This window comes from Ovis canadensis, chromosome 5 (assembly GCF_042477335.2).
Source record: "Ovis canadensis isolate MfBH-ARS-UI-01 breed Bighorn chromosome 5, ARS-UI_OviCan_v2, whole genome shotgun sequence".
Lineage (NCBI taxonomy): Eukaryota > Metazoa > Chordata > Mammalia > Artiodactyla > Bovidae > Ovis > Ovis canadensis.
Window position 1 is genome coordinate 73,201,382 of NC_091249.1, and position 21,959 is coordinate 73,223,340.

At 40.1% G+C, this 21,959-nt stretch overlaps 1 protein-coding gene across 1 annotated transcript in view; it reads right to left on the bottom strand.

Annotated features, from left to right (window-relative positions):
* The window catches only part of SH3TC2 (SH3 domain and tetratricopeptide repeats 2), a 56,690-nt gene that overhangs the window by 21,514 nt on the left and 13,217 nt on the right, over window positions 1-21,959 (bottom strand). The window contains exons 3-8 of the mRNA XM_069592365.1: window positions 18,825-18,952; window positions 12,715-12,820; window positions 10,920-11,063; window positions 9,215-9,416; window positions 8,369-8,442; window positions 6,333-6,528 (exon numbers count right to left, since the gene is read on the bottom strand). Of these exons, the coding sequence (XP_069448466.1) occupies window positions 6,333-6,528; window positions 8,369-8,442; window positions 9,215-9,416; window positions 10,920-11,063; window positions 12,715-12,820; window positions 18,825-18,952 (850 nt within the window). The remainder of the gene's footprint in view (window positions 1-6,332; window positions 6,529-8,368; window positions 8,443-9,214; window positions 9,417-10,919; window positions 11,064-12,714; window positions 12,821-18,824; window positions 18,953-21,959) is intronic.

Consider the following 21,959-nt stretch of genomic DNA (forward strand, 5'->3'; position numbering starts at 1 on the left):
TAGCCACTAATGTGAACTGCTCAAGGTCACAACTCTGATTAGAGGCAGAACTGGCACTAAAGCTTGTCTTGACATCTGCAGCTCTTGACACAATACTTAAGTCAGTCAGTTCAGTCGCTCAGTTGTGTCCGACTCTTTGCAACCCCCTGGGCTGCAGTACACCAAGCCTCCCTGTCTTATGGAACCCCTATCTCTCTGGCTTGACCTCCAGATTCTCCCCAGTAGTTTAAGATATTCCATTCTTGAAAGAGCATGTGATTGAATTCTACATCTAAACTCATTTGAGATAAAAAGAATATGATCCCATTCCTGAATTTACTATTTCATTTACTCTTCATAACAATCCTATGATGTAAGTATTTTTGTTCATATTTGTAGATGAAGATTCAGAAAGGTTTAGTGACATGCTCAAAATTACACAGCTGGAAAGTGGTAAAGCTGAGACCGAAGCTGAGGTCTTCTGCCTCTGTGTCCATTGCCTATGGCTAATATGCTAATGCCCTGAGCCCCAGATATTTAGAGAGAGTCCAAGAAGCTTGACAAATTAATTAGGGCTTGCCGGCATGGAGATGGACTTAGAAGGAGTGTGGTAGGGCTTCTAGAAATACAAGAAGCTGAAGCACAGGGCTACTTGCCACCATATACATAGACAAAGCATGGATAAAATCTGATAAACATTTTAATATAGTCTTTAAAGAGAGAAAGGGAAATTCCTAGGAACCAGAAACAAAAGGAAAAAGCAAAGCCAAATTGGTAAGTTAGAGTAGATGGTCCAGAGATGCTAGTGGTTCTCATCTGGGACATTGGCCCTCAGAGGTGGGGCTGACCTGCTAATACCACTTAGGGACAGAATGTGACTTTGGACCTGTGTGAAGCAGGGAAGCTGAATGGAGCTCCCAAAATAGCTTTGTGTTCCCTATGGCCTAAAATCTAGAAGTGCTGCGACTTCTATAAAAGGGGATTGGAAACTTCTCATAACCTGCCAAGAACACGCTTTCTGTCTGTCTGAGTGTCTGGAAAAAATAAAACACCTAGGCTTACACTATTACAAGGTGTGGGATATGAATTTACACTGCACAATGTAGGTACCCTATCAGAGAACCAGATCTGAACTACTGAGTTTCTAAGTTTCCAGGGACAGCAAAGGCAAAAAGTGCTCTGCTGGAATGCTTTCTGTAGTAAATGCTTCAGGCAAAGACCATCTTTTAAAATGTTGAAAGTTCATTCACATAACTGAAAATACAAACCACACAAGAAAATGAACTACTGACGAAGAGAGTCAGCAAATGCACAAATGGGTAGATCAACACTACAATAGAACTAACAGTAATCTGAAGATAATTTAAATAAGCATGGTTAAAATAATGAAATAAAAAGAATGAATAGAGGCTACAATGAAAATATGGGGCTATAAGAGCAGAAACAGCATATGTGAAAAATAGTAAAATACAAATTTTAGAAGTGAAAATAAAAGCATGGACATTTGGGACCATATGAGTAAAGTTAAACAACAGGTTTAGTCACAACAGAGAAGAAAATTGGTGAAACTTAAGAATATTCTGAGGAAATCATCCAGAATGTAGCCTAGCATGACAAAAGATGAAAAGTATAAAAGAACTGATTAAGCAAGACTGAGGATAGAATGACAAGTCCAACATACCTCTAACAGGAATTCCAGAAGAGAGACTAAAGAGAATGAGAGAGAGGCAATATTCAAAGGAAGAATGAGCATTTTCCAGAATTGAAGAAAGACATGAGTCTTCAAATTGAAGAAGCACACCAAGTCCTAAGCAAAATAAATAAAAATAATACAATTTAAACATGATTTCTATTTCATTAAGGTTATAAGTCTTTTTGGATTTTCTATTTCTCCTAATCATTCTTTCTGGGTTCAATTATCAATTAATTAACTATTCAACTCATGGAATAAAAGAGTTAAATATAAATGATAGGAACATAACTTTATGAAATAAAAGCAAAGTAGAAAAATTATAAAGGTAAATATGAAATTAATGAAATAGAAAACAAACAATAAAGATGGTCAGCAAAAGAAAAATTGGTTTCCTGAAAAGACTAATAAGATTGACAAAACTCTGCCAAAATGGATTTGAAATTTTATATTAATAATTAATTTTCACTCTACACTTTGAAGATATTATTCTACACCTATGTAAATGATCATGCAAGAGTATATTTGAAGTATCTTAAAGAGATGGAAAGCATTTACCAACTCACAGATCTCCACTGAAATATCTACCTAGAGGTGTACATGATGGAGAAGGAAGTGGACAACTTGCTATAAATAATAGGATATATCAAAGCTAGACATACTACGGTACAATTGCAAAACATCAATAACAAAACAAAACCTTAACAAAAACAGCAAGATAAAAGCTACCTACTGCAAAGAAATGGTTATGAAACAGCAAACTTCTCATCAACAAAAATAGATGCCACAAGAAATGGAATTATAAAGAAGACACAGATAAACAATAAGAATAAAAGAGGGGATTAACAAAGAAATTTTTTAACATTTAATACCATGAAATATTGGCTTTTCTCCTATTCTCTTAAATCTGGTTTTGAGTACATTAATCTTTCAATCTTGTTTATTTTTAAATGTAGGCATTTAAGTATATAAATTTCTTGTAAGTAACACTTTACAAAAATTAACTATATCTTTTACAACATGAATAAATCTTAAATTTATAATGTCAATTGTGGAAAAGGCCAGTTGTAGAAAAAACATTTATATAAAATTTTAATACACAAAACCATAGTATTTTCATTTATAAACAAATGTCAATTTTTTAAGTGTATCAGAATAAAGACTAGAAATTTCAAACAGTGTTGGCCTATAGGATGGAATCAGGATCAGAGAATGGAAGTATGAGGGGGTAAAAAGGCATCTTCAATTATATCTAAGGACTTTTTTTCACTTAAAACACACACAAACTCAAACACAAACACATTAAATGCTTTAAAAAAAAAAAGAGGACAAATGTGGCCTTCTGTCACTCTTAAAAAGGTGATAGTCTTCAAAGTTACTTTTGTCAAATACAAAGACTATCTATTCAGACAGACCTGCCCAAGGTTTAAGAATGGGTTTTCCAGCTACTGTTGCTGTGAAACGAGGTAGCTGATATTGAAACCTGAGCTATAAAAAGAGAAACCCACAAAAATTTGCTTCCATGGATAAGCAAGATCCCAGTCCCACGTGTCAGAGGCATGACCTAAATCTGACTCAGAAAACAGCTTCTGAGAAATTTCATTGTCAATACACAGCCAATTTGGTTAAATCAAAAAATATATGCATGTATGCATACACACATACATATGTTATAGAAACACTTCAGAGAATAAAAAACCATCAAACGGAGGGAAGCTGCGAGGAGAGGGCAGAGACTTTAGCAAATGCTGGGCCATCTTCAGAAACCCGACCCCAAACACAGACTAAGAGTGACACCCAGTGGCCTGATCACAGGGACAGCACAGCACACAGGGATGGCTTGTTCCTAGTCCATACCATGGCTGCTTTAGGCGGCAGGTTGTCTGTGGGGTTTTCATCCAATTGCTGTGTTTTGAGAGTGTCTGTAATCTAGAGGGTGCTTTGGGGGTGTGCAATGAACAAGTACCCCTCCCCTCTCCCTCTGCCACCCTTCTCTGTCTCCTGTCCACTCTCCCCTTCCTGCCCTACCAAATGTGCAATCTTTGGTGCATGGAGTCCCACAGGTGACCAGGTGGAGGCCAACAGGTGACTGTGCAAGTAAGGAGAAGGTGTCCTACCACCTCTGTGATACAGGGGATGATATTCTGCAGGATGAGTGTACTCTGTGCAACTAAGCCAGCTAAAATGTGATGATCAGATTAATTTAGTAGTACTGGGTTATTGTCACTTGAGGCATGGTATGAGGAGTTGTTAAGTCATGTCTGACTCTTGCAATCCCATGAACTGTAGCCTGCCAGGCTACTGGAGTGGATTGCTATTTCCTTCTCTGGGGGAGCTTCCCTCCCAACGCAGGCATCGAACCTATGTTTCCTGCATTGACAAGCGGATTCTTTACTGCTGAGCTGCCAGGGAAACCCATGGTATGAGGTACAGAAGTCCAATATAATTGATGAAATCTGACACCTACCCTCAATAGCCTATTTAATGGCCTCTCAAAGATTACCACCCACAACAGTAACAGCAATAATAACAGTTAATATATATTGATCATAATACACACACACACACCCTCATACACACTATGCCAGACACCATTCTAAGGGATTTACATGTAGCTCATTTCAACTCAAGACAATCTTATGGGCAAATACTAACACTGTATGTATTTTGCAGATGAGAAAACTAAAGCTTAGAGAGACAAATTAACATACCTGAAGTCACCCACTGGTAAGCTAATGGAGACACAGGATGTGCTCCTGTGGCTATAAATGCCTATCAGGAAATCTGGCTCTGAAACTCTTTATTACTGAGCTATGCTACTTTCCAATGACCAGTGACCTCCTCATGGTGAATGACTTCTCAATGGTCAATCTCAAAGCCCTTTCACAGTGTTAAGCATCCCCCCATCTCCCACATGGCTAGTAGTTCCTCCTTCTCAGCTGTCTCCTTCACTACATTCTTTCTTTCTCTGCTCTGTAAATGGTTCTTCCCATTTACAGAGACTCTGTTCTTTTTATTCTTTCTCCCTTTCATCAGAGGCTCAGGACTCTGCTGTTGAAAGAGAACCCCAGATTTAACATCAGAAATCTGGGATGGGTTCAGCTATTTCACTCCTGGGATCCTCACCTACCCCTGCGGTAAATTGAGGGGATAGTTAGAGCAGCAGTTTTCACCCAATCTGTACACTAGCCCCTCTGCGGAGCTTTTAAAATCATAGCGACCCAGGCCCCACACAGACCAATGAGAATGAACTTCTAGGGGCAAGACACAAGGATCCATATTTGTAAAGCTCCCACAATCTCTGAAGTGTTGACTGAGCCTAGCAGTGTTCTCTCCTCTCCAGTCCTCTTGCTTCTTCCTAAATGTCCCTGAACTCAAACTTGTTATTGGTCCCTTGCCTCCAGGCTATCCCCTGACCATGCATAGCTCGCCCAAAGCCAGAGCTGGCTTCTTAGACAGAAGTCCCAGGCACATCATGTCACCCTTGCTCACATACATTCAGTGGCTCCTCATTCCCTGGCAGGTGAAGGACAGGTCCTTGGCATTGGCATTTCCTTTCACATCATGGCCCCCATGAACCTTTGCCACACTAGCGTCTACCTGGTGAGCGGCTCCTAACAACATGACTCACTCCTCAATATCTCCCTCACTGTCCTACCTGTGACCTCCTTTCCTATTTATGTCTGTTGAAATGTCTTATATCATGCAAAGCTGAACTCAAATGTTACCGTTTTGAGGAAAGTTCTCTTGACAGAGTTTACCTCCTTATAAACTCCTATTGTACTCCATACCTCTCCAGGAACTCAGTGAGTCATTCCTCTTATAGAGGTACCTGGGTTCCCACATGTTTGTGTAGGGAAAATTACCTTCTCTCCCCTCTCCCTACAAAGGAAAAAGCTTGTTCTTGGCTCTCTCTCCTTAGTGGCTCTTTCATTGAGGGAAGGAGTTCCAGTCTGAGTGTTCAGAGCCAAAGGCATTGCTTGGGCCATGTTTTCCCCACGTGGAGGGCCACAGTATCTCAAGTTTAGCTACCTACTCTGTGTTTCCTCTAGTACTTCCTGGACCCAGGCTTTTTACTATTTCCTATCCCAGTGCAGGATGCTCACCCAGAGAGACTTGGAGGTATTCTAGGACTCTATGACAGGGTGGCTGGAGCAGGCTTGTCACCTGCTGCTGACTGGTCACATGGTAGTTCTGTGCCTCAGAACCAAGCCTTTTGGATTTAAGGCAGGAAACAGTAAAAGAGGCACTCTGTCATCCTGGCCAACACTGACTTCCCACACTGAACTTGCAGCAGATAGACCTACGTGAGAGGGAACTCTCCATTTACTAAGCAATAGTCTACAGGTCCCTGTGCATGCACTCCCTTGATGGGGCCCCTTGGTTGGATGGGAAGGTCTAAGAGCAGGCCTTGAGTTTGGAGGGTTGTGCTTCTCTCCTTGCACAGAGGAAGGTCTCAGTGACCATCTGCTGAAATGAACTGACTTCTTCCCTCCCTTCCTATCACTCCTCATGTTGTCTAGGTTGTCAGAATGTGCTCTAATGGCTTTGTGTTACTACGAAGCCCTGAAGCTCATCTGCAACCTGCACAGAATGGGACAGGACCACTGGGGAAAGTGGCCCTGCTCCAGCACATCCCAGATGGTCTACCTGTCATACTTACATTGGGGAATAAGAATCAGGATCTATCATCCTGGTGGGGACAAAGCCCACTTCTCCTGAGAGCGCTGACTTCCCAATGAACCACTGAAGCCCAGGAATGACAAAGCCGATGATCTCAATGCTTTCTCCCTGGTGGAAATTCAGCTCGTCCTTTTCTTCCCTCTCATATTCCTTCCAGGCTTTACATTTTCCTCTGCCTGTGGGAAAACAACACACAGGTCAACCAAATAAGGCAGAAACAGCTGAGCCACTCACTAGCTTCCAATGTAATATGAAACGAAATGTTCCCAAGACTTCAGAACTTTTAAGGACCAGTGAAACTTCTCCCTCCTCTTCAAAAAAATAAAGAAAGAAATTGGCAGGAATGATCCAGGGTAACTGGCTTTTCATTTGGCCAATCTAGGAAATTCAAAAAATGAACTATCATCTACTTTCACCATTGTTTTATAAAAGAAACTTTAACAAATGTAGGAAATATCTCACAATGCTAGGTATTTCTTAAAACAGAATAAAGGCAGCTTGTGTAAAACTGGAAAGCTCACTATATTGTCCTACTTTGTCTTATTTGCCATTACCATGCAAACACTTCATTATGGTTAGCACAGATCTACAGACCAGGGTGAGGACCACTGTAAGATCTCTCCACTTCTTTCTGGCTCCTTTGGCCATTATGACTGGCCAACTCCCTAGCTGTTGATTGTGTCTTCAAAATCAGAAGTTCCCACTGCTTTGGGGGTTAACAGTATCTACCATGAGTTAAACACTTACAATGTGACACAACTGTACTAACTGACTTATAGATGTCACTTGGTTTAGTTCCCATGACAAATCTGAAGTTGGTTTTACAGTAACCTCATTTGCTATTGAGGAAGTTGTAGCATAGTGAGGGCACATCACAAATAGGCTGAGGTCACACTGGTTTTAAGTTGTAGGGCTAGAATCTGAACCCAGAACATACTTCACAGCCCCATGTTCCTAACTACAAGACCATACTGCCTCAGACAGATAAAAATCTTGTTTATGGTTGATTATTTATTAGATATACTGTCTGGATCTGATAATTCCCTCTGTATATTTTTAAGTGTTATTTGAGCTCAGAACTTTAAAAATTGCACTTTGTGCTAGGTGTGGTAAGGCAGCTCCAAGGATGAAGATGAAAACATTAAATTTTATTATCTAGTAGATATAAATATACTTACAGATGTATGTGTATGTGTTTATATATATATGTGTGTGTGTGTATATTTATGTGTGTATATGTATATATAAGTATGTGCATCACATGCACGCTCAGTCAAGTCCAACTCTTTGTGACCCTATGGACTTAGCCTGCCAGGCTCCTCTATCCATGGGATTCTCCAGGCAAGAATACTAGAGTGGGCTGCCATTTCTTTCTCCAGGGAATCTTCCCAACCCAGGGATCGAACCCATGTCTCTTGTGTCTCCTGCATTGGCAGGTAGATTATTTATCACTGAGCCACCTGAGAAGCCCATATATACTCACACATACATAGAGAGATTAATTAAAATGTATGCATATATTTATGCACATATATGTATGCATGTATTTCATTATTCAACAAGTATTTACTGAGCACCCACTATGTGCCAAGCATTCTTAATCTTCCTAAGCACAATATTCTAAAGGAGATTAGAAAACATTTTGACTAGAGATTGAAAGCAGGCAGCCTGGAGGCCACATCTGGCCTACATGGGGCTTCTTCTTCACCCACATATCTTTAAAACCCTACGGTCCCCACCATTTCCTAACATCATCTTCTATTCAGGCTCTCCATGCATCTGTGTGTTCTGCCTGCCCTTGGAGCCATTTATATCTACAGTATAGCCCTGATTTGAGACCTCTCACTTCACAGGCAAGGGAACCCATGTCTATGGATGGTATAACTGGCTTCCCCAAATGGAGTCAACAACAGAGATGAGACAGGAATTCACATCAACTGACTCCAAATCTGTGGATAAAGTAGGAGGCAGAGCAATATTATCTCCCTACTAATACTGTCTTCAACTCAGCCATACCGATCTGATAGGAGCCTGCCCAATCCCTCTTCCTGGAAAGGCCACAGTTTCCTGGATAATTCTTTAGGAACCATCTGCCAATGGAAACACAGGGTTTGCAAACATGGATTTCAAAAAATTTTAAAAGTGAACAGAATAATTCATTAAAATAACAATGATGGTAATAATGATAAGTATTATTATCATTTAGATTACTCTAATTTTAATAGTGGCAAACATTCATTGAGAACTTACTTTTTATCAAGCATTATGAAAAAGAGGGAAGCTTAACAGGCCTGAGGTATTTTCTAGCCCAGCAATTAGTTTGCCAGTTAAATAACTAACAAAGGATCCCACTCCATTCTACTGTCAGACTCTCTGATACACAGGGCCCATGGCCTGGAATCATGTTTATTGTCACTCTGATGGAATTTATACTACCTCCCAGTAAGGATTCTCAGACTTTAGTGTGAAAAACATCCCCTGATATTTAAAGGGAGCTTACATAAATTGAAGATTTTTGGATCCAACCCCAAGAGAGACTGAGAAAGACCAGGGATATAAACTTGTAGTAAAATCTCCAAGTGACTCTGGTACAAATGGTCCCCAGTCCCCACAAACACTGCACTGGAGACCAGGCAGTGTATTTCTTCTTTGATGCAATGTCCATTTGAAATTTTGGGTTTTCTCCATTTCATCTAATTGTACAAATCTTGACTGTTGAAAAAAACGAAAAAGATAAAAAGCATCCAGGTTTGTCCCCTCGCTGGCACCATGGATGTCCATATCTACAAATGTACCTACTCTGTTCTGTGCAGACTTCAGTGTACTCTGGGACCCTCTCCCAGGATTTGAGTGGCTACTCACTGGTGGAAAGGGAGAAGCAGGGGTTCCAAGGCTGACACTGGCACCAGGCCCCGCTGACCCGTCACCAAGGACACACCTTCCCACTCAGACTCGCCTTCAGCCATCTTCACCGAGATTAACTCATTCTTGCAAAGTGTCAAATACTCCCCTTCCTTCTCAGCTGGCTGAGCCACAGAGCACATGGCTCTGCAGAAGAAGTGACCTGTAGATAATGAGAAAAGCTCTTTCCAAGGAGTACTAGGAAGTGAAAAGGGAGTATCCACTATGTATAGTTCCATCAGAGCCCAAATACTTTTCTTTCTGAAAATAAAGTACACAGTCCAGGGAGAGGTGCTACAGGAGGTCTTTGGGACCCCAGGAAACTGGTACCAGGTCCAAAAAAAAAAAAAACTTAGAGGGAATTCACTTAAAATAGGCGCCAAAAATTCCAAAATAATTCTCAAGAATGAGGTTTAATTGGGACTTCACCTTGAGAAAAGATGAAACAAAGTTAGTGAAAATATATTTAAGAGAACTTCAGTTATAATTGCAACCTCATGCTTAATCTTAAGATCAAAAAAGAATAAATTAAGTTGATTTGGGTGAACATAATTTCTCCAACTAAATTTCATAGTTGTACAGTATGAAAGTTTTTCTTTCATGTATGATTCATGTGATACAATCAGAAAGAGAATTATTCTGCAAAATATTCTACAGAAATCTGGCTCTTTCACTGTGTCTATTGAAAGGGTATTGCTGAACCACGAAAGATGCCAGAATTCTTGGCCTCCGGAGGAGAAGAATTCAATCTGGGGCCAGAGATGAGGCTTGATCGCTCAGAGCTTTTGTGTAATAACGTTTTATAAAGTATAAAAAAGGAAGCTTCTGACATAGACATCAGAAGAGGGCAGAAAGAGTGCCCCCCTGTCACTAATCTTACAGGATTAGTCAGAAGGTTTTTGGGAAGGAGAAACTGTCCTTAAGCAGGATACATTGTTGTTGTATAATCCTTAGTACAGAGTTTAAACTGAGTTGTGTAACTGACCAAGACTAAGGAATGCAGACAAAAAAGCTTGTCCTTTCCTCCTCCTTGAGAATTCCAGACCTCTATCTCCACTTCGAGAGCCCCAGACCTCTATCTCCTCCTTGGGGACTCTGGACTTCTTATCAATTTGCCTAGGAATTGACTCTCTCACTATGATATCATCACTTGTTAACCAGCTGGTTGCAGCCTGGATCAATCCTTCCTTGTAAACAGATTGGTGGATGTTCCAAGAAGTTTTCCAATATCATTTTCTTCAATCTCATGAAATCATGCAAGTTTTGTAAGATCTGCAATTTTATTTTACAATCAAATTATATCACATGCTTGGAATAGTGGTTCTTAATCTTGGGTGCACGTTAGAATAATCTGCAACTTTTGAAAAATATCAAAGCCTGACCCCCATCTCTGGAGATAAACTGACCCCAGTGGAGCCCTGATATGGACATCTTCTTAAAAATTCTCAAGTGGTTCCAACATCAGACAATCAGTGACACTGGCCAACACAGCTGTTCATATATTGATGTTAAACTGAGATGCTTGAAATAATACTATAACAGGTGGGTTCATTTGTGAATATTTTCATGTTTGAATGGTTTTTGTCTCCCTCTGTATCCTATTGCAAGGACTCTGATAACAAATATCCAGATAAGACCCTCATTCCCACCCCTACACCATACTCACCTTCCTGGATCAGGAGTCCCAGGTATATACTTTCCAGGTGTTTATCATCTATTGACACGTGGATCTCTGTATCCTCAACCAGTCGGCAGTTGAGCCAGTACTTGTGGTCAAAAAGGAGATGCTCCAGACATGTAGATACATAGCCTAAGTCAAGCCGAACAGGATTCCTCAACAAGATTCCTGCCATTAGCTGAGCATTAGGGTGAGCAATTTCCCACCTGAATTTCTCCCCCAGACTTTCATCCCTAACCTGACTACATTTAACTGGAATTAGAAGAGCACAGAGAGGTAGCTAGAAATTTTCTAAAACTAATTAGTTCTTCTCAGCATCTGTTGGGAAGTACAAATCATTTTTAAATCATATTTATTTTCAACATATTATGAGTCTCCATAAAAGCAGAATGAGATTATCAAACCAAACTATCTTTCTATAATATACCCATAGAGGAATCTCCAAGATTACAATGTTGACTCTGGGGGTTCCTGGTTCCCCCTTAAAGTTCTCCTGACCAAATCCAAATTCTTATATCCCTGATGATGCAGTAGCCAGGGAGATTCTCTATGATCCATAAGTGAGTCAGGATTTACTTTAACATTCCTCTGACCTTCCCCTTACCTCATGCCCAGTAAGATCTCACTTGTTAAAACCAGACTAAAAACTATGCAAATTTCAAAACTGTAATGATAATGGATAGTATTTGAAACATTCCTACAAATTTAAATGATTTGTATTAAAATTTTGATTCTTCTCTAGACTTCCTTATTTTCTTAAGATGCAAAACCTGTCTTTTTCCATTCTGACTCTCCATTGTACTGATTTAGGCCCTGTGTATCTTCTGTAACAGTGCCTATCATACTTTAATGTGCACAAAAAATCACCTGGGACATTATTAAACTAGAGGTGAGGGTTCAGTAGGTTTAGGGTGGGGCCTGTTGTTGTTGTTCATTTGCTAAGGATTCGATTTTTCTAACAAGCCCCACTTGATGCTGATGTTGCTGGTCCATGGAGCGTACTTTGAATAATAAGGATCTCTAATGGTCACAGAAGGAAATGGGTGGAATGGAGAGCAGAAAATCACCCTGACTACAAGAGAAGAATTTATGGCTTCTAGTGAAGAGCCATCTTGACCCTCCTCCCCTACATGAAATCACTTCCTGCGGTTTGCATGGAGTCCCACATTGTCTAAGAGATGTAAAACATGCGCATCAATTCAAGAGGCCTCCTCTTGCTTTGCTTGGTTTCACTTTGCAATTGTAACTTTCCTGTCATGAGTTACTCTCCATGGAAATGGTAGGTTAACTATTTCCCACCACACTGGTACTGGTGCTGTGCCCCAATATTCTTCTTTACCTTCTAGAAAACCCTGCATCCTGAGGCCCCTTTAGCAGACAATTTCCCCATATCTTTCTTTGACTCTTCCAAAAACATGGAACATGGATCTGGAACTATTTTGAACAGCTATTTAGATCCTACCTAATGCTGATTTCTTTTTCTTTTTAACCATAAATTTTGAATTTATCTCTTTGAATTTTGTAGATGAACAATAACTATTGGGCAGTTTTAACTTATCATCTAATAATCTCTCCTTGAAACAAAGAAGTGCTGCATGTGACATTTCAGTGCAGTATCTGCTTTAGATTTAGTTCCAGGAACTTTGTGATATTTCGATTAGAGCATCCAATTAGGCACTATCTCTTTTAATTATCAGAGCCACACCAATTCCTTAATGTCAAGCTCTACAAAATGGCTGATCTGAGACACAGGTGCTCCTTCACCTGCCTGCTCATATCATACCTAAATTCAGGTAGGTGGAGAACTTCCAGATTTCCTCCATAGTCTTAAAGGTGATGAGGAACTGGGCTTTCTGGGACTGGATACCCACCAACCTGGCTGAGAGGTCCTGAGTAAAGAGAACAGTGAGTCAGTCTGGGATGACAGAAGTGTTCTGTGAACAAGTTCACATATGACAACGTGCTGTGTATGAACTTCTTCTTTTGAGATATAATTGACATACAACACTGTATTAATTTTTAGTGTGCAATATAATGATTTAACATATGTATATATTGTGAAATGATAACCACAGTAAGTTTAGTTAACATCCACCACCTCATATAATTACAGATTCATTTTTTCTTGAGATGAGAACTTTAAAGATCTATTCTCTCAGTAACTTTCAAATATTCTATATAGTATTGTTAACTGCTACATGCCCAGCACTTATTTATCTTATAACTGGAAGCTTATACCTTTTAACCACTTTCACCAATTCTGATGTAGATATTTTACATCACTAGAAAAACAAAAAGGAAATAACCTAAATGTTCATCAATAGGAGACTGGTTAAGATAAATTATGATTCATCCATTCAATGGATACATTATATATTATAAAATTATAATATTATATATCCATAAAAAAGTTCTTTGTGAATTGATACAGGCTCCAAATGTACCCTCTGAATGAAACAACAGCAGCAACAAAAGGAAGCCAAAGCATAGAACGGTGCACAGAAAATGTTATCTTTTGTGTTTAAAAAAAAATGTATGTGTTAGAGGCTGAAGAATGCATCACAGCAGGCACTTTGGAAGTAAATTCAATAGTGAATCTCTGTTTAATAATTATTTTTATGAAACCAGCAAACAGAAAAACTAAAACATACAAAAATAAAAAGTATCCATAATCCCTCCTCCTAGAGATCATCAATGTTAACAACTTTGTCTATGAACTTTGAACTTTTTATCCCAAATGTGAGTTTCTACATAAGTATTTCTATATGAATAGAATCACATTACTAAGTTGTTTTGTAATAGTTTATCACTAAACAATGTTTTATGAACCATTTCCCAAGTCATTAAATAATCTACATTATTTTTAATGGTTATATATGCCATTGTCACATTAAGATAATTAATTCTTAAAGATTTATTAGGATTAGACATTTGAGTTGTTTTAATTTTTTAACATTCTAAACAATCCTGTGATAAACATCCCAATCTAAATCTTTGCATGCATCCTTGATTGTTCTGACACAGGTAATTCCAAGAAGCTCTATACAGTCAACAAAAACAAGACCAGGAGCTGACTGTGGCTCAGATCATGAACTCCTTATTGCCAAATTCAGACTTAAATTGAAGAAAGTAGGGAAAACCACTAGATCATTCAGGTATGACCTAAATCAAATCCCTTATGATTATACAGTGGAAGTGAGAAATAGATTTAAGGGACTAGATCTGATAGATAGAGTGCCTGATGAACTATTGATGGAGGTTCGAGACACTGTACAGGAGACAGGGATCAAGACCACCCCCATGGAAAAGAAATGCAAAAAAGCAAAATGGCTGTCTGAGAAGGCCTTACAAATAGCTGTGAAAAGAAGAGAAATGAAAAGCAAAGGAGAAAAGGAAAGATATAAGCATCTAAATGCAGAGTTCCAAAGAATAGCAAGAAGAGATAAGAAAGCCTTCTTCAGCGATCAATGCAAAGAAATAGAGGAAAACAACGGAATAGGAAAGACTAGAGATCTCTTCAGAAAATTAGAGGTACCAAGGGAACATTTCATGCAAAGATGGGCTCGATAAAGGACAGAAATGGTATGGACCTAACAGAAGCAGAAGATATTAAGAAGAGGTGGCAAGAATACACAGAACAACTGTACAAAAAAGATCTTCACAACTCAGATAATCATGATGGTGTGATCACTCACCTAGAGCCAGACATCCTGGAATGTGAAGTTAGTGGGCCATCAGTACGAACAAAGCTAGCGGAGGTGATGGAATTCCAGTTGAGCTATTTCAAATCCTGAAAGATGACGCTATGAAAGTGCCACACTCAATATGCCATCAAATTTGGAAAACTCAGCAGTGGCCACAGGACTGGAAAAGGTCAGTTTTCATTCCAATCCCAAAGAAAGGCAATGCCAAAGCAGGTTCAAACTACCACACAATTGCACTCATCTTACATGCTAGTAAAGTAATGCTCAAAATTCTCCAAGCCAGGCTTCAGCAATACGTGAACCGTGAACTCCCTGATGTTCAAGCTGGTTTTAGAAAAGGCAGAGGAACCAGAGATCAAATTGCCAACATCCGCTGGATCATGGAAAAAGCAGGAGAGTTCCAGAAAAACATTTATTTCTGTTTTATTGACTATGCCAAAGCCTTTGACTGTGTGGATCACAATAAGCTGTGGAAAATTCTGAAAGAGATGGGAATACCAGACCACCTGACCTGCCTCTTGAGAAACCTGTATGCAGGTCAGGAAGCAACAGTTAGAACTGGACATGGAACAACAGGCTGGTTCCAAATAGGAAAAGGAATATGTCAAGGCTGTATATTGTCACCCACCCTGCTTATTTAACTTATATGCAGAGTACATCATGAGAAATGCTGGGCTGGAAGAAGCACAAGCTGGAATCAAGATTGCCAGGAGAAATATCAATAACCTCAGATATGCAGATGACACCACCCTTATGGCAGAAAGTGAAGAGGAACTAAAAAGCCTCTTGATGAAAGTGAAAGAGGAGAGTGAAAAAGTTGGCTTCAAGCTCAACATTCAGAAAACAAAGATCATGGCATCCGGTCCCATCACTTCATGGGAAATAGATGGGGAAACAGTGGAAACAGTGTCAGACTACTTTTGGTGGGCTCCAAAATCACTGTTGGTGGTGACTGCAGCCATGAAATTAAAAGACGCTTACTCTTTGGAAGAAAAGTTATGACCAACCTAGATAGCATATTCAACAGCAGAGACATTACTTTGCCAACAAAGGTCCATCTAGTCAAGGCTATGGTTTTTCCTGTAGTCATGTATGGATGTGAGAGTTGGACTGGGAAGAAAGCTGAGCACCGAAGAATTGATGCTTTTGAACTGTGGTGTTGGAGAAGACTCTTGAGAGTCCCTTGGACTGCATGGAGATCCAACCAGTCCATTCTAAAGGAGATCAGCCCTGGAATTTCTTTGGAAGGAATGATGCTAAAGCTGAAACTCCAGTACTTTGGCCACCTCATGCGAAGAGTTGACTCACTGGAAAAGACTCTGATGCTGGGAGGGATTGGGAGCAGGAGGAGAAGGGGACAACAGAGGATGAGATGGCTGGATGGCATCACTGACTCGATGGACATGAATCTGAGTGAACTCCGGGAGTTGGTAATGGACAGGGAGGCCTGGCTTGCTGCGATTCATGGGGTCGCAAAGAGTCAGACACGACTGAGCGACTGAACTGAACTGAATTCCAAGAAGTGTAATTGGGAATACACGTTTTCAATCCTAAAATACAGGAGCCAAGCTACCCTCCAAAAGGCTATACAATTTACACACAAGCAGAGCAAGAAGAGACCTGCAACACTTACCCCCTCTTTTTAAAATACCTGAATAAAAAGGTCTGAATCACTGCCCAGACTTGGTTTTCCCCTAAAACATTTCCTTTCTGTTTGTCCAAGCTTCTGGACTTGACTATAACAAATTATGATAGAAAGTCCCTCTCCCTCCAGGCCAGGTCCTACCATCAAAGATCAACCCCTGAAATCCTATCCTGAGAGGTTGATTTCATCAACCCCTGAAATCCAACCTTGGAGAAAGAAGAGGACAGAAGGATCAAAGAAAAAGCCCCTACGTCAGCGAAGTCAACTCTGAGATTCTCCCATCCCAGGCCCCAAGAGGCCTCAGGTCCTTGGGAGATGTGGATCCTGGTAGTCAGGGAAGAGGTAAAAATTGGTTTACAACAAATTTACTACACACCAGGCACTTCAGCAACAGTTTGATGAGCAATGCTTCATTTAACTTTCATAATAGCACTATGAAAAGAGGAGTTAACCCATTCCAAATACACTTTTATCACATTTAACCATTTCTGAAATAAAAGAAGAGGAAGCATGACATCATAAATAATTGTCATCACTTATTTTCCTTCTCAAAATAATAAATTTATAATCAAATGGCATTTCAGATTTAATAGGAAATGGTATTATCCCTGTTTTATACGCAAGGATGCCAGAGCACAGACAGGGGAAGTCAAAGGGGACATCCCAAACTGGATCTCAGTTCTTGCCAAACCCAGTTCTTGCCCATGTCCAAAGTGACTCAAATTAAAAGAAACTCAGTGGTGCTAGTTAGTAGCTAATCCCTCCAAGTTCCTGAATTCTGGAGATTTAAAAATAAAACCACTCTGCAATTTATAACATATCTGCTATTTCTGGAGCACATCCTACCACCCAAGCATAACACCAAGCTCTCTGTAGATACTATCTCATTTACTTCTCCCAACAAACCAAACACTATCTTTTTTATTATAAGGCTGATTAAGAGAGTATGTTCCTCTTTTAAATTTGTATCAAATTCATACAGAGACGGTAAAATAACTAGAACATGCTAGTTTAATATGTAAAGCAGTGTTCTCTTTCCCCTATCTCTTTTAACAACTTGCAACAACTTTTAACTATTTCTGACTTTAATTCTCCTAGCAAGTATGACACCACCCTTATGGCAGAAAATGAAAAAGAACTAAAGAGCCTCTTGATGAAAGTGGAAAAGGAGAGTGAAAAAGTTGGCTTAAAGCTCAACATTCAGAAAACGAAGATCATGGCATCCCGTCCCATCACTTCATGGCAAATAGATGGGGAAACAGTGGAAACAGTGGCTGACTATTTTTCTGGGCTCCAAAATCACTGCAGATGGTGACTGCAGCCATGAAATTAAAAGATACTTACTCCTTGGAAGAAAAGTTATGACCAACCTAGATAGCATATTAGAAAGCAGCGACATTACTTTGTCAACAAAGGTCCATCTAGTCAAGGCTATGGTTTTTCCAGTGGTCATGTATGGATGTGAGAGTTGGACTATAAAGAAAGCTGAGTGCAGAAGAATTGGTGCTTTTGAACTGTGGTGTTGGAGAAGACTCTTGAGAGCCCCTTGGACTGCATGGAGATCCAACCAGTCCATCCTAAAGATCAGTCCTGGGTGTTCATTGGAAGGACTGATGTTGAAGCTGAAACTCCAATACTTTGGCCACCTGATGCGAAGAGCTGACTCATTGGAAAAGACCCTGATGCTGGGAAAGATTGAGGGCAGGAGGAGAAGGGGACGACAGAGGTTGAGATGGTTGGATGGCATCACCGACTCAATGGACATGGGTTTGGGTGGACTCTGGGAGTTGGTGATGGACAAGGAGGCCTGGCGTGCTGCAGTTCATGGGGTCACAAAGAGCTGGACACGACTGAGTGACTGAACTGACTGACTGAATTCCCCCCTAAAATATAAATAATTTAATTATACCCTCCTTCCTTGGTCTAGAACTTGAAGATACTATCTACCTACTATGAAAGATGAGAAATTGGTTTATCTTATTATCTTTTCCTCCTCTCATTCTAAATTTTATAGCTATTAATTTTTGATTGGTAACTTTGGTACTTAAAAAAGTACACTTAGAGGTTACCAGTGTCTGAGGAAAGGGGATAGAGGAGAGTTACTGTTTAGTGGATACAATGTTTTAGCTCAGGAGGATGAGAAATTCCAGAATGGATAATGGTGATGGTTGCACAATAATATAAATGCATTAATATCACTGATGTGTACAGTAAAAATCATTAAAACTGAAAACATTGTTATGTATATTTTATCACAATTCTTAAGAGTCAAATTCACAACATTTTTTTAAAATATACTTTATATTATAATGATTCCCATTCTACAGAAGTATGCAGAAGATCAAAAATTAATAGATTTAAAATGAAGCTTTCTCTGACTCTGACTCCTAACCCATTCCTGCTGAGCAGAGAACCTATACATTATTGTGTATTCAGTTATTAGTTTTCTTGAGGGACTTTGTTCCTGGCACTGTCCTAGGTGCTGGGGAGAGTGTAGGTAGTGGAAGGACAAAAGATGAGGTTGCACTGCTCCCAGAAGCTCACCTTAAACAATGCACGCACCTCCTGGTCCTCATTCTCCAGTGCCCAGAGCCGCCTCCTGGCTGCTTCCTGCAAGGGGCCATTTACACACCTTCTGGAGCGGCTCTTCACACTGAAGGAGAGTGTCAGATCTTAAAGAGAACAGAGGGAGAAAGATCAGGATGGAAATATAGTAATAGGGAAGAAAGAATTAGGTAACCCCCAATGATTCCCATATCCACTCCCTAAAGTGATGGTCTCATCAATTAGAGATTGTTAAGTAATTGTTAAGTAATCGTAACAATTCTCTGAGCACATTCTTGAAACTTCTCCCCCCCTCAAAAAACAAAACAACAACAACAACAAAAAATGCTGAAGCCCAGAATGTTCTAGAATCTCAGGAACTGCTATAGTTGGGTTGGTTATTTCTGTTTGTACAGGGTATATTCCTAGCTACCTGGCCCTGAGGGAACAGTACCACACAGAACCAGCTAAAACATATATTTCCTCCTGTGGATGATTTGTGAAAGTTGCCAAAGAATATGAAATTTATCCATATTTATGGAAGAGTATTTATATGTCAGATTTATGATATGTAATAAATATCATGTACTTTATGCATTATACATTGCTGTTGTTGTGTCTGACTCTTTTGCAACTCCATGGAGTCACACCAGCCTCCTGCAGCCCACCAGGCTCCTCTGTCCATGGCATTTCCCAGGCAAGAGTACTGGAATGGGCTGCCATTTCCTTCTCCAGACAATCTCCCAACCCAAGGATTGAACCCACATCTCTTGCATTGCAAGCTGATTCTTTACCACTAAGTCACCAGGGAAGCCCATGCATTATACCTATACACATGTATTTCCTTGAACATGCTTCTTTCTGATAATGCATTTATTGTTTGTTAGGATAAATGGTTAATATATTATAGCCTATCTTTAATATTTTCAAAGCGCACATTCATTCAAACCAACACTCTGAACAGAAGCTGTTTTAGGTGCTAGGATACAGTGGGAACAAAACAAACATGATCCTGCTCTCATGGAGCTTGTATTCTTGGCAAGTAACCAATTCTGTGCACACAATAATTTCAGATGGAGAAAAGGGGTATGAGTAAAAAAAATAGCGTAAAGAGACAGTGATGGAGCTTTTGGAGAGTGGATAGTGCTGTTGTGAAAGGCCACGCTGAGGAGGTTCATCATTATAACTGCACTTTGCCATGTGTCTTCTTTAGACAATAAGTAGTAATCCCATTAATAATTTTCAAACACAATGAACCATGAAGGCTTCAACTGGATAAGCACAGAGGTTTGTCCTCTAGTCTCAACTTGCCAGGGATTCTGCAAATTCCTGAACACATTAAAGATAGCCCTTGTCATGTTCACCTGAGCACACAGGCAGCCTGAACTTCTATCTTTAAAAAGGCTTGTCTCTAAAGCAGAAGTTGCAGAAATGCTGTGGCTGCAGGCCAGCTCCAACACAATACCCACTGACCTGACATCGGTGAGAGCTTCAGGTGGATGTTTATTCCACTCCGTTCCTGCCTGGCCTGTGTTCTAATCTCATGCAAGTCCTCCATCTTCAGCAGTTCAGGTCCAATGTTCATCTGGTAGCCTCACTGAACACTGATCTCTGGGAGGAGGTAAAGCCCAGGGGGGAGGAGTCACACAGACTTGGGCTCAAGGTTTGGCTCTACCTTTGTTAACTGCGCCACCCTGAGCAGTTAATTACCCCTCTACACTTGACTTTCATTAGCTGAAGAGCTTTTATAGTACAATCCCACAGAATTTTTAAGAGGCTTACTAAATGAGATTATGTGCATAAAGCATTCTGTTCAGTGTTGGGTGCATACTAAACATTCAACAAACACATTAAGCATTAGCTATTGTACATCACAAACCCCCATCCCTACCCTAGTACTCCAGCAGTTTCTGCTCACTGCCCTCATCATGCTACACTGTAATTAACCTTGACACTAACTGATTCTGTGATTTCTTTTCACTAAACTTCTTGTCCTTCCAAAGTCTGATCCAAACTCCCCTCCAGAATCTCCTCCAGAAAAGCTCCTGATAAGTGACGGCCCCTTCAAAGTGAATCTCCTTGCCATGCACTTGAGTTCATGGTTATGGAACTCAAAAGACCTGGATTTAAACAAGCAGACAGCTGTTGGATCTCAACCAGTGAGAGCTGATATTGAGAGCAACACCTCTAGGCCAATGTGGGATCCTACAATGCCCACTGAGGACAAGGGAATAAATCAAGTTCACTCTACTTTTAGTGCAAAGTACATTTTGTCACTTCTTTAATCTTTCTGAAAACTAGTGGTTTAATCATGATAATGTATCTGATTGACTGTCTGTGACTCTTCCTCATGAAGAAGAGGTTGGCAGTTGGAGCTGACTCTCCCCTTCCCACACTATGACCTTCTTGGAAACAGCATTATGGCAGAAAATGCTGAAAGATGGACAAGTTCTGGCTCAGGAGGTTAAGTTACACCTACACGTACCCTTTGTTCACTTGCCTTCATTCACTGATAGGATAAAATGCTGACTCCACTGTGTTCATGAAACAACAGATGGTTGGCGATTCAGCTTTTTCAGAGATGGCCCAAGCTGACAGACAGATAAGCAGATTGACAGAACAGCAAAAAAAAAATAGAGGGCAAGGTTTTTTCATAGTCAACAAAGAAGTCTGACAGAATTTAAATGGGGAAAAGAAAGAATGTGGCATGACATTATACACTATCCGTTTACATAGTACATATCCTTTGAAACATTCAACTGCAGATATTTTTTCACAAATCTTGATTTTGTATGCTGTAGAGAAGTACATGTTTGGGAGACAACAGAGCATCATGGTTACAAACAAGGACCGGGGATTGAATCCCTTTCTCCTCGTGTATTAACTGTATGGCACTGGGGAACTTACCACACTCTATGAGTCTCTGTTTGCCACCTTTGAAATGCAGAACGTGGTGCCACCTCCTAGAACTGAGTATGTGAGGATGAGAAGTAGATGCAGGCATGACTTGGCATGTGCTTGGTACGTGATTTGCCATTAAAAACAGTACCTGTTACTGGATAATAGAAACTGGGTTTTCCCCAGGTTAATCCTGAGAATTTCCAGTACAAGGTTCAGCTCAGGTACCTCTCTCTC